At 43.3% G+C, this 13052-nt stretch overlaps 1 protein-coding gene across 1 annotated transcript; it reads right to left on the bottom strand.

The window, feature by feature from the left end:
• Positions 1-135: 135 nt before the first annotated feature.
• Positions 136-12215, bottom strand: LOC138771648 (N-acetylglutamate synthase, mitochondrial-like). Its single transcript, XM_069951507.1, has 8 exons — positions 12023-12215; positions 7391-8146; positions 3611-3873; positions 2856-3069; positions 2394-2574; positions 1345-1516; positions 891-1073; positions 136-494 (listed from the first exon to the last, which is right to left on the bottom strand). The coding sequence occupies exons 2-8, from the start codon at positions 7697-7699 to the stop codon at positions 350-352; spliced, it is 1467 nt and encodes a 488-aa protein (XP_069807608.1). The 5' UTR covers positions 7700-8146; positions 12023-12215; the 3' UTR covers positions 136-349.
• Positions 12216-13052: the final 837 nt, after the last annotated feature.

Raw genomic sequence — 13052 nt, 5'->3', positions numbered from 1 at the left:
TCCGCTATAGTTGCTGCTTGTTTAACGCAGCCCACTCCAGAGCAGGGGACCCCGTCTATGATAACTACTTTCTCTATCATGACAACCAAAAGTGACCAGCTGTATAAAGCAAATGATAACATACACTGCAGCCTCTTGTAGTGATAAGGGACATGGGACAGTTTATTGAAACACTGTATCAGTCTGTGGAGTACTTAGGCTTATGACATATATAGGAGTACATGGAAATACTAATTATATATATATATATATATATAAAAAACATTGAGTCAGAGAGGTCTTGGGTGTACAATAGTGTGTGGTACTGTTGCAGTACTGGTGATTGTCCATCAGGTGGCATCAGTCTCTGTCATGAGACGGGACTTTTGCAGAATGAATCCGGCAGACTCTTTGCATGGTTCACCAGCTCATAGGAATCCCTTATATCGGCCAGACCCAACCAGAAAAATATCCACTGCTTGTTTGAAAAGCTGCCGTCGCTGTTCTTAAAATACCTGTATCAATAAAAGAACAAGTTTAAGCAATAAGTCATAGGGATGATAGGGGTTATAGGTGGATACTAAAATATGGTGCTTAGTTTTGCCTGCATCAGATTACTCTAAGTGCCTGGTGAAAATCTCCAGTATAAGCTATGAACAGGCCAAGCCACCAAGCAATATTGTATTTTAGCCTGCAGAATTGTGAACGCCACTCTGGAGGATAAAAAAAAAGACTAAAATGCATTGAAAATAATGTTTCAAAGGTGTTGAAAAACATGGCTTTATATAAAAAATCAACGCCACCCTTGTCCATAGGTTGTGTTTGGTACTGCAGTTTTACTCCACTAATTTAATTGACTACAGGACAGGAGTGAGGCTGTTTTTGTAAGAAAGCGATTGGTCTTTGCTTACCAGGAATTGATAGGATTAGTGGCTCGTGATCTCCAGAATAGAGTTTTCAGGTCTTGTCGTACACACTCCCATAGCATTTGGCCAGATCCATAGCCTTGCCTTCCAGAACTGACTACAAACTTATCCAGGTAGGGGGTCCCTTCCAGCACCGGCTCTGTGGTTATGATGGCCGCTGCATTATACCTGTAGGATCATTTGTTAGGTTACTGTAACATTCTGCACAGAACTGAACATTTTCTGCAGAACAGCGCCCCCCTTGTCCAAGGCTGTGTTTAGTATTACAACTTGTCCTCATCTAGTAACGGTAGAGTAGTGATCCTCTGACTCCGTAGCTGTTGCAAGACTACTACTGCCAGCATGCACAAACAACCTTCAGCTGACAGGGCATGCTGGGAGTTGTAGTTTTACAACAGCTAGAAAGCTACAGGTTGGGGAACTATTATATGGCACTTACCCCTCAGACAGATACACAGAGTGCAGCCGCTTTGCCACAGTGCTGATGTAATTGTCTTTCAGCTTTTTCTGAAAAGATGTGTTCACCAGAGAGATGAGGCGATCAGTGTCAACCTCTTGGAAAGAATCAAACCTCAACATTCGTTCTGCGTTCTTAAAAAGTGTCCCAGAACCTACAGAAGACACAAGGTTGTTTAGGTAGAAGAAGCCAGAAGTTCATCCAATGATGTAGCAGAGGTAACTTTGTCATTTGTTATCCCCCCCCATTTTTAAACTGAGGAGCAGCAGTATGGATAACACGTCAGGAACAGCAGGGCTGCTCAAGCACAGTTACATATCACTACCACTGCAGCATACTAAGGCTTCCCTGATGGTTATTCTAATACATACATACATTAGGATATACATCACACTTGGGAAAGGTGTGTGTCAGGAGCGCTGCAGGCATGGCACAATGTAGCAGAGCGAGCAGGGGTAACTGTCAATTATTGCTCTGTCTGCTACAGTGTTGCACAGCTGCAGTACTGACTGACACAGACAGCTTCCCCAAGTCTAATGTCTATTTTAATGCTAATATACATTAGAATAGACATCAGGGGAGGCTCAGTATGCAATCGTGATATGTAACTGTGCTTGAGCAGCCCTGCTGTTCCCAATATGAGGGAGAGGATGGGATAGCATTTTAATGTAGTTATATTACAAAGTAATATAATTTTCCTAAAGCAATAGATAGATAGATGCATGATATCCATGTTTCACAGTACAGGAGACAAGTCTATTATTACAGGGGGTCTGACTGGTGTGAGAACTGTGAGAAACTTGTCAAAAACTTTGATCAGTCTGAATGTTTTGACGTTAACCAATCTCTAGGAAAAAAAAACAATGTAAGTCAACGGGATGATCTCAGTTGCGGATCTTTCCCCGCTAATTCTAGAGACCTGGTGGGGTCTGAACACTCAGACCCTTATTAATCCAAACTATCGCCACATCTCTAGGTCATGACAAAAGTTTTTTTTAAAGTGACAGTAAAAATGTTATAAATCCATTCACCTTTGTTGCTGAAGAGCTCGCTGAGCAGGGTCCGGGCTGATGTGATGACGGCAGAAGATGAATGAGGCAGACGATTAAGGAGATCCACGATGACCGTCACCTGCTGACGTTGCCTCTCGCTCATCCATACGGCGTTCCTCATCAGTTCCAAGTCTGCGGGAAGATTCACATGTCCCACAACCTGTAGGTTATAGAGAGGTTACAGTAGTGGCGGTGAGACAGGTTAGACAGCGCCTGGGATGCCAATTACTGCTGAGACTGGCAGCCAAAAGATAGATGGTTTTGTAGACTGTAGTACATTGTTTGAATGTAGCAGAGCTGCAGTACCACACTCAGCCTGAGTGGACATGTGTGGCACTGTTTCTGGTAGAGAGTAGAATGTAACCTCTATCTGGTCACCTTGGAATTGCTCCATTGCTAGATTACTAACCCCCTTCTATATAAGATTACAGTATGTCTTACATTTTCACTCAGATCCTTCAGGCCGCCCGCCGTATTGAGGAAGATGATCTTAAGTGGATTCAAGACCCGGGAGATGCTGGTGGTCACTTCTAAGGAGTCTATAAGAACGGATCGGCCAGAAGGTGTCTCTCCAATGGGGCAGATGATGGGAATGTTACCAGAGTTGAGGCACCAGGTGAGCAGCTCCATGTCCACGGCTGATACTGTTCCATAGCTGGGAAAGAAGATTATGCCTTAGATAGTCTTATCGTACCGAAAACTCTGGGGTAAGGCGGTAATAAAACATCATGCCTGACATCATCTGTAGGGAGAGAGTCAGGAGCCCCCTATACACCTCATATTGGGTTTGGCCTTCTTTAGTATAAGGTGTATGGGCACCTGTAGAGACATCCACCCCCTGGTGTCATTGATCATGAATAGGCAGGTTGAAAAACTGCAATGGCCAATAAGGACTAAAGGTGGTGTTAACTGAATGAATATATGTGTATAGGGCAGTATGCTAGGAATAAATGTTGGCTAAGTGAGTGCTCAGTTGATGAGTATTGAAATTGTATGGCCAGCTTCACAGGTAGAGCCATCAAACTAATATGGGGATACAAGGCTCCTCATAGGGGGTCACTTACTTATTCTCTATAATAGTATGGAATGTATTATTAGTAGGAATAGTGGTTCTGCCAATGTGCAGAGTAGTTTAGTGGTTTAGTAACTTTTGACTGATTTAGGGGAAAGACAATGAAGCAGAATGTAGACAGTACCAGCCATCCAGTTCACGGGCGGTCAGCACAGATCCTCCATTGAAAAAGGGCAATGCAGTGCCAGAGTTGGTATGGATGGCGTCCACCAAAGTTTGGCAGTTGTGGACAAGCAAAGACTTGGCATCGTGAACTGAAGGTCGGGCACAGTATGTGCTGGGCAGCCCCATCACCACCAGTGGCTTCATATCCATCCTCTGGAGAAAAGACAGGCCGAATGCAAGGCTGGTCAAGGACCTCTTGCAGCTGAACACGTTTTCATCCACCTAAGAGAAATCATACAGGCTTATGAGTGACCATCCCCCATTGCTGAGCTGCAGTACCAAAACCAGCCTATGACCAAAAGCGGCGATGTTTCAAAGTCTATACTATGACCCAGGCCTATTAGATCACAGGATACAAGAGGCATTGTGATGGATGGTTTATCATATATCCATAAAAAATTTAAGCAGAATTGGACATGAAGTGGCTTAGAGTGAGTGGGCTCAGAAGGTAAAGTAGTCAGACATTGTCAGGGGTCAGGCATGGAGAAAGTTGCGGTGCACTATTGTTGTGGGACATGGGATTAAAGCTTATAAACTTAAAGAACATTCACAATCTTTGCCAACAAAATCCAGCAATGTGGCATTAGACAATAATGAAGGGGAGCACCCCTGGGGTAATACTGTAAAAAACTGGAGTCTCTCTCTTTCTGGCTTTGGTTAATTCTTAGGTGTCCACTGCTGTAGTGGAACTAGTTGAGAGAGTTCAGAGTTCAGTTGAAATATTCTTCCAGGCCCTGGCCTGAGGTCCGGACCCTGTTTTGAGCCTTTTTCTTTTTATCGGATAACACCCTAGCCATGTCTGACTAGAGAAGGAGGGACTATGGTGAAAACTGGGACTAACCCTGTTAACGCTGGTAAGCTGTATCTTCTAACTCTTAAGGCTATACAAGTATATTGAGGTACCGTAGTAGCCAGTAGTCAAGCTAAGTGAAAAGGCCGAGTCTCTATTGCCAACCCGCTAGGTTCCTATGGGGTACCTCCAACGGCTAGCTCAACCCACTAGGTGGGTCTATAATCCCTGATCTTGTGTCACTCTATTCCCACAGGTTAGCGTAGGGGGATGTTATTTCCTGTGGACTCTTCTCTTACAGTCCCAGCTGCTAGACCCTGGGTCGCTGCAGTAACAGAAATGGTCCAGAGTCTCTGCAATGCCCAATTTGAGGGATGCAGATGACTTAAGGTGTAGCTCAGATAGACACTTACTTAACTAGGCCTGGCCTGAAACCCAGTAGGTCCTAGACTTGCAGTAAGCCCCCGTTCAGCTTATCCCTAATGGCTACACAACTGTTCCTTTCCTTTCTCTCCTCTTTGATTTATCTTTCATTATGACTACAGGATGATTTGGGTATTCCTAATAAGTTGAGGGTCAAAACATACCCAGTGCTTCTAAAGTGGAGACCACAACGTTGCTTGGTCTCAGATACAGAGGCCGTACTGACGCTGGTTCCTTTCCTGGACAGGGTGGCTGCAGTGACTTTGGACCTTTTCTGTATGAAGGCCACAATAAAGACTGAGCACATCTCACTGCTCCTTCACTTTCTATCGATTGTAACTAGACCCTTACGTCAGGTCTAAGGAAGGCCAGACCCAAGCAAAGGATCTTCCTTACTCTAGGGTCTTCCCGGTGTATGCCTATGGGCTAATGTACTGTACGTGCATAGAACCTGCCTGCTCATAGTCATAGCACAGTACAATTAGTAGATGGCAGTATCACCCAAGCACATAAAGACATCAATAACACACCAAGCCCCAACACCAGGAACATAGTACAGAGTGTATCTTCCAATGCCATTATATCAGACAACCAAAGCACAACAGGAATAACACGCGATGGGACACTGCAAGGAGGCAGAGAAAGTGAGAGAGGAAGGAAGGGTGGGAGAGAAAAAGAAGAAAGAGGATAGACATAGGGAGCGAGCAAAAGTATAGAAGATACATCCATTATTATATTTTCTCTTTACAGTAGTTGACTGGGTGCATGCAGAAGCCTCACGTTTGTATAAGGAAATGTCATGAAATATTCCCAGCTGTCAGACCTATTCACAGTACAAGGTCCCTCTTATACATGCTTTCTAATCCTACATCCATTGTGTCACTGGGTGACTGGGTGAATAGCATCTGGATCTGGTATCACTTTTTTGGGGTCATTTTTTTCTATTATAAATACTTATATCATATATAATATAATATAGTTATTTCTTTTATATGCAAGATGAAGTATTAGGATCTTATTAATTTAAATTTTAATTGAAATTTAAGGAATAATCTTTCCATGTATATGCAGGCACCAAGCAAACAACTAACGAAAATCTGTTCGTGTGTCATTGATCGTACCATTTGAACTGACCATAAATTCATCACTAATCGTTCACAAATGTTTACAGTGTGTGTGGAGACATTGTTTGTTTGTAATTACCATGATAATTGCAATTGTGTAACAGCTATCATTCTGTGTATTATGGTGTCGTTTAATATATATATATATATATATATATATATATATATATATATATATATATGTGTGTGTGTGTGTGTGAGACTACTACTGCATACAGCAAAGTGCAGGGATTTCCTGTATTTAATTATTTTATATATATAGGATGTGGCTATTCTTTCTGGCACTTTGAACTGCACCAAGTTAAAGGTTGAATGAAAAGTATATTCACAAAAGTAGCTGTAAAGTGGTGACCAGTATGGGAGAGGTTAAAGAACCAGAGGGCAAAGTTGTAGAGCGAGCACGTTCCTGGAGCGTGAGAGACTGCTGGTGACTTTTTATAGTAACACAGGGTTATATAGTCCATAGGGGCAATAAGGTCTGTGTAAACTTTTCTTCTATGTTTTATTAATATTTATTCCGATTTTCTTATTGTTTCTTAGGTTTAGCTATCATCTGTGCGGCTACTGCTATGGAAGGCAGCAGTCAACCTAGTAGACGTTCATGCCCATGTTCTTGGATGGTTATAGTCCAACAGCACTCCACAACCTGTGGCTCTCCAGCTGTTGTAAAACTACAACCCCCATCATACCATGACGGCCTTCAGTTGTTAGTGCATAATGCCAATTTTAGTTTTTTAACATCTAAAAAGCCATAGGTTGTGGCTAGAGATGAGCAAACCTGGAGCATGCTCAAGTCCATCCGAACCCGAACTTTCGGCATTTGATTAGTGGTGGCTGCTGAAGTTGGATAAAGCCCTAAGGCTATGTGGAAATCATGGATATAGTCATTGGCTGTATCCATGCTTTCCAGACAACCTTAGAGCTTTATCCAAGTTCAGCAGCCACCGCTAATCAAATGCCGATCGTTCGGGTTCGGATGGACTTGAACCCGAACCCGGTTTGCTCATCTCTAGTTGTGGCATATTACAGTAGATTGACTACAACCACTGAAGAACATGAAAAAGCAGGCATATCTATCTATATTATCTATCTATCTATCTATCTATCTATCTATCTATCTATCTATCTATCTATCTATAGTATGAATAGTATTTTCCAATATGAATTAAAATAAAAACAGCGATGGATTTAATATGAAGAAATCCCATGGACTTATAGTATCTCTATCAGTAAGGTACTGTGCAGAAGACTATGTTCTCCAGACTATCAAATAGCATTTGAAGTCTGATGGAATGAATCCTTACACCAGGGTGAACCAGAATATTACCAGAACCAATACCAACAGGTGGGGGGCTGTTTTCTAATCTTGGAAACCTCATTTAATTCCCCTTGGTCGACTTACCTCAACCACGGCAAAGGCCTTTTGATAAGCGGAATGTAGCTCCTGGAACTGTGCGAGCCAATGACGTGCCTCACTGGGTGTCCCACCACACTCTCTTAAGAAAGCTCGAATGTCCCTCCGCACCAAGAAGCGGTCAACCATGGAAGACATGCCACCCGGCTCCTTGGAGTCTTTCTGCTGATTAGATGCATTTTTTACTTCCTCGTGGGCTGGATCATCCCTAGTTCTAATCCGTTGGTGGAGCACGCCACCACTCAAGAAGCGGGAATGACGGAGGGACAGCGAGGAAATTCCCTGTACGGGTGTCATGGAGACTCGGGTATGTGCCAGACTTTTATTGGTATCCAGGTCTTACTGTGCACTAGTTTACACTTTGTTCTTCGACAAACGTTTGACTGATTCACGCTCAATGCTTATGTAGTCAAGGCTGTGTGATGTCAGCAGAGGTGGGGCTTGGCTTCGGCTTGAAAAGCTGTGGGCTTCCATAGCTTTTATAGAGGAGGAAGAACAGCCCTTTTGTCCATGTAAACAGTCCGCAGTGGGTTTGGTTAGAAAGATGCAATAAATGTAGGCACTGCTAGATGACCAACCAGATTAACCATGTCCAAGTCATATCATCAAGAATGAGGTCAAGGAGTCTTTTTAGTCTTCATCACTGGACATACTGATAGAAGGTCTTTATGAGCATTGCTAAGGATAGTCGAGCATACCTGAGCTTCTTGTTGTAGAACCAGATTCACACCTTAATCCCAACTTCTGAAGAAAAATTATAGAACAAGTAAGCTTGCAATGTCAATTATGCCCCTATATAATTGGATATACAAGAGTTCAATGCATATATTTGCCTTGCAATGGAATATTAGAGGATGCAGATCCTAAAACAACCATCTGTGTGAGCCTGAGCAGAATATAGCCTTTTTTTTCTTATCAGTATAAACTGATAATGATTTACTGCCGACAGAGATAAAATTTTGCAAGGTTTCAGAAGGGAGGGGTAAAGGGCACTCAGATTTCCGCAGGTTTGGGAATTGAACCTTGAATTTCAAGCATCGGAATGAAAGGTTTGGCCTCCATTTTGTGACTAGCAATCAATGCTGCTAGACGTAAGTCATCTGTGGGGCAAACTACTGCATAGCAGAATACTATCACTCCCATCATCCCTACAGCATGCACAGTTCTGTACTGAATGTATGCTCTAAATGGGCACTGTCAGTCTTAACAACCTTCCTCCATGTGATAGTCCTTTTAATTTCTAGGTAAATCAAGTCTTCCCTCTTATCTGTGACCATCCATAAAGCTGTCCCTGTATAAATGCCAGTGTAATTACTGCTGCGTGTCCACCATGCACAGTGATTGTATATTCTTAATGGGCACTGTCAGTCTTAACAACCTTCCTCCATGTGATAGTCCTTTTAATTTCTAACATATTTGTAATTCTATTCATTCACTAAAAATGGCTCCTTTCCCCAGAAATCTAACTCTATAGTTTTTGCCACTAGATGTCTCCCTTCCCTGCAATCTATTATTCACTGCCTGTTGTCAGGGAAAATCTGTCTGATAAAGATGATTGATATTGTTACCCAAAGGTAAATCAAATCTTCCCTCTTATCTGTGACCATCCATAAAGCTGCTGCTGTATAAATGCCAGTGTAATTTCTGCTGTATGTCCACAGTGCTGCAATTTAATCTCCCCCTGCCACTTCCCTAGCTTGCTAGCAGCAGAAAAAGGGGTAGCTCAATGCTTAGTTTAACTCTGTGATACGGCTGCAGCTTCAATCCATTATTGCTCACCTATACACTCAGTTCAAACCCAGTGCATCAGTTACCCCTTTCTAATACTACAGAAGTAAGATGTCAACATGGGGAAATCTACCTACTGGGGGGATTACTGGGAAGCTAACTACTTCAGGATGCCCCAATACTGCCTTCTTGGGGGTTTACCTACGGAGAGGATGCCTACTACTGGAGGCTAGCTACTGGGGGATGCCTTCATGGAGGATTCTATGTACTGGGGGTGTGACAACCTACATTTGGGATTCTACCTGATGGTGGGTATAAATGCCTGAGAGGGACTACTTCCTACAAGGGATTGCATACATGGGGGATGCCACCAGCTTGTAGGTATAACTACCTGGCGGACTATCTACAGGGGGATGCCTACATAGGGGAAACTACCCTACCCTAATGGGATAACTACAGGTGCATTAGCTATAGGGGGACTCCTACATAGAGCATACCACCTACTAGGGGTCTACCTGCACAGAGAGGCCTAACTACTGCATGGGGCATAAAGGGTCTTAATATTATATGTGGGTTGCATAAAGGTGCCTAACTACTATTTGAGGGTCCAGAATGGTGTATATTTTGTAGGAACCTAACTAATATATGGGCACAGGGGGTATTTACTATTTGGAGGCCCAGATGGGCCTTTATACTATATGTGGGCACAGAGGGAACCTACTTACTATGTATGGTGGAGAAAAGATCCTAAAATGTTTATCTGGCTGATTCTGTAGAGTTGTGGCCCTCGATACCGAGTATACTCACCAGTGACGATCAGTGTCCCACAGCTTTGTTTCCGCGCTGCGGCGCCGTTCAAATCCTGTGCACTTTCATGTCACTGCTCTTCTGTCTCCATATTGATTGACGGCCTGAAGTCATGCTCTCCAATGCGTTCTCTATGGGTGAGTATAACTTCCAGCCTTTATTCCACATTGAGACAGAGGGGTTAGAAGAGCGTGACGTGAATGTGCGTGAGATTTGAACGGCACCATAGGACCGGAACAAAGCCGTGCCACAGGACACTGATAATCGCGCAGCCTGGGGGACAGAAAAAAAAAAAACCGGAATGCCTCTTTAAGGGAAAGGAATATGGCTTCTTGTGAGAAGTCTCCTTGGCCAGTCATCAGGCTGAGTTAGTAGAGGTATGGGGGAAAATCAGTGGCTAAGATGGTACTCGAGACAAGCTAGAGAGGTGGAATGGTAAGGAAGATGTACTATGCAAAGACATGTAAAATTTGGGGCTGGGCATAATATAATTGGCAGGTGACAGGCTCAGCAGAGGGCTTATGAGTTTTTGATTCGACTTCACTGTGTGACAAAAAAACAGCACTTCACCCAATGGCAGCTTAGTATTATGGGGCCATGATATTTAGGGCACTGCTGTTTGGCGGCACATCTTTCAGAGTGGAGAACGTGGCTGTTCTGTCCTAATTGTTATCGAGAGATAGCCAGGAAGTTTTGCCATCCGGTCAGTGACAGTCCATGAGGTTGGACAGATGCAGTCTGAGGTCGGCCTGGTTAGATGTGGATGTGTAAACCAGCCAGGGTGTCAGGCAGACAACAACCAATTGGATGTTACCAATTGGGTATGCCCCTACACAGTTTGACACCATCCAATCGGAGCTGAGCCTACCAAACCATGTAGGGACACGCCTCCAGCCGGTAACACCTGTTTGGTTATTTAGTCATAGATTTCTAGTAAGAACAACAGAGAAACAGTATCTCACCGTTCATGGGCATTACATGTATTTGCTAAAATAGACAAGTCTGGAGTAGAGACAGGTCCTCTTAAAGACCCCATACACTTTATACTAATGTTGGTCATGTGAATGTAAATTTCCCCAAATATTTTTTGTCAGTACTGTGGTGATTTGCAATAAAATAACTAATTATTGACGTTCTATATCTAAATAATGTCATATCTCTTAGGTAGGTTCCGTGTCCTGTATATAGCAGGGGTACCTAGCTAGTTTCAGTCCACTTACTTGGCTCTTGTGTCAGGTGACTGTCCAAACAGTGAAAGTTAAATAGCAGCCAATACAGCTTGCAGCTCAAGCTAACATAAACACTGCATGTCAGTGAAGCCACAGCATCATCTGGGATGCTAATGTTGTTTGTGAGCCTAACTGGGGTTAAATCAAGGCATATGAAGTTAAAGACAGGCACTGGGAGTGATTACAGTGCAGTTACATCCAGTGACTTATAGGTGACAACTTCTCTAATGGCAGTCATTTACTTTTTTCTCTATCTAGGTCAAGATCACCAAGATAATTTCTTCTCATCTCTGTAGAACCTGACAGACAAATATGTTAGACTTTACTCCTCCCCTGGACCTTCCCTACATTTCTCCTACTCATAGTGCCTCAATTAGTAAAAATGCCCCTCTAGTAGGTAGGTACCTCCTGTTGGTAGATAGTAGGTTGGTATGTGTCCCTATTAGGTAGACAGGTGTAGAAAGGTCTTCTAATTAGATAGGCATTCACTAGACAGGTGCCCCTAATAGGCAGGTGGATCCCTCAGTGGTTAGACTGATGCAGTCAGTAGGTAGGTGCCTCCAGTGAGTAGGTAGGAAAGCCCAATAGATGGCTAGGTACTCTCGTAGCTATTGTACATGTCAAAATAGGTATATCATTGCTCCATAAGTAGCTAGGTCTCCCCCAGTATGTATTTAGGTGCCCGCTCGTAGGTAGGTTGTAAGTAGATGTGCCCTGTGGTAGGTTTCCCAGTAAGTAGAGTAAATCGATAGGTTCCCCCTGATACATAGGTCCTTCTGTAGGTAGAGTACCTGCTGTCTGGTAGGTAGGTGCCCCCCCCCCTCCATCCCTGTAAAAAAATAAAAGTAAAACTCACCTTTGCTTCACTTCCTAACTGAAAGAATGACAGGCAAATTGAAGATATGTATAACGGATAAGAGTCCTAGAGGAGCCTCCAGGGAGTGATGGGTATGCATGATGCTGACGGAGGCCAAGGGCTATGACATGAAGTAAAGGAGACACAACATCTGTAACCTATCGCATGCCACTTCATAATATTCTTGCCCCCATTCCAATATCACAGATCTTGTCTTGTTTTGACCCCTGTAACTTTATGGGGAAATGTTTTGGATTGTTTTTTGGATTCGCATTAAAGAGACAGTACATCAATGATGACATTGATATCGGATGCCTCCGTAGCTCCTCTCTGTTGCTAAATTATATATTTGTCCTCTTGGCATGGTACATTTGTCCTCACCCCTGTGCCACCCTTATGTTTGCCCCCTTTGTATTTGCTGATACAACACTATATGATTACGCAGTCACGCGCTCCCGCTCTAGTCACACAGAAATACTATCCAAGTTGCATATGAACAAATAAATCTTGGATGGATATCAAGTTATTTGCGAAGTACAAAACGTGACAGGACATTTGGAGGGCCAGCCCATGAGACAGAACGTTATATTACTGTCCTTACCTGACATTCCTGGGTCACAATCACTAGTAAATCTTACACCATTATTATAGTTCTAGCTTAACTCTACATGACTATGCCCCTCAGCTTCACACTGTTGGGGAGGATTTCTCCTTTTTGGAAAGAAGGTTCCTCCAAAAATGTATGTGGTAATCGGGGGTTGGTAGGTGGACCTTGCAAGGGTGGGTGTTGGTGTACCACTACAGCACATGTCACAGGGCCTATGTATGTAGTTTTAGAGTGCAGGGGTCACTAAGTTTTTTACCACCTGTTAGAAGGTAACTCTCTCAGGTGCCACACCAAGTGCTGGCAGTTGTGATTTCCTCTCCAGCCACTAGGTGTTTTATGACTTGTCCAATCACAAATACTTACACCCTGTACACCTCCCTCTCACTCTCACTTCCTGTCACACAACCCTATCTAAAATAGGGG

Source organism: Dendropsophus ebraccatus, chromosome 14 (assembly GCF_027789765.1).
Source record: "Dendropsophus ebraccatus isolate aDenEbr1 chromosome 14, aDenEbr1.pat, whole genome shotgun sequence".
NCBI lineage: Eukaryota > Metazoa > Chordata > Amphibia > Anura > Hylidae > Dendropsophus > Dendropsophus ebraccatus.
This window is presented reverse-complemented; position numbering and strand designations above follow the sequence as displayed.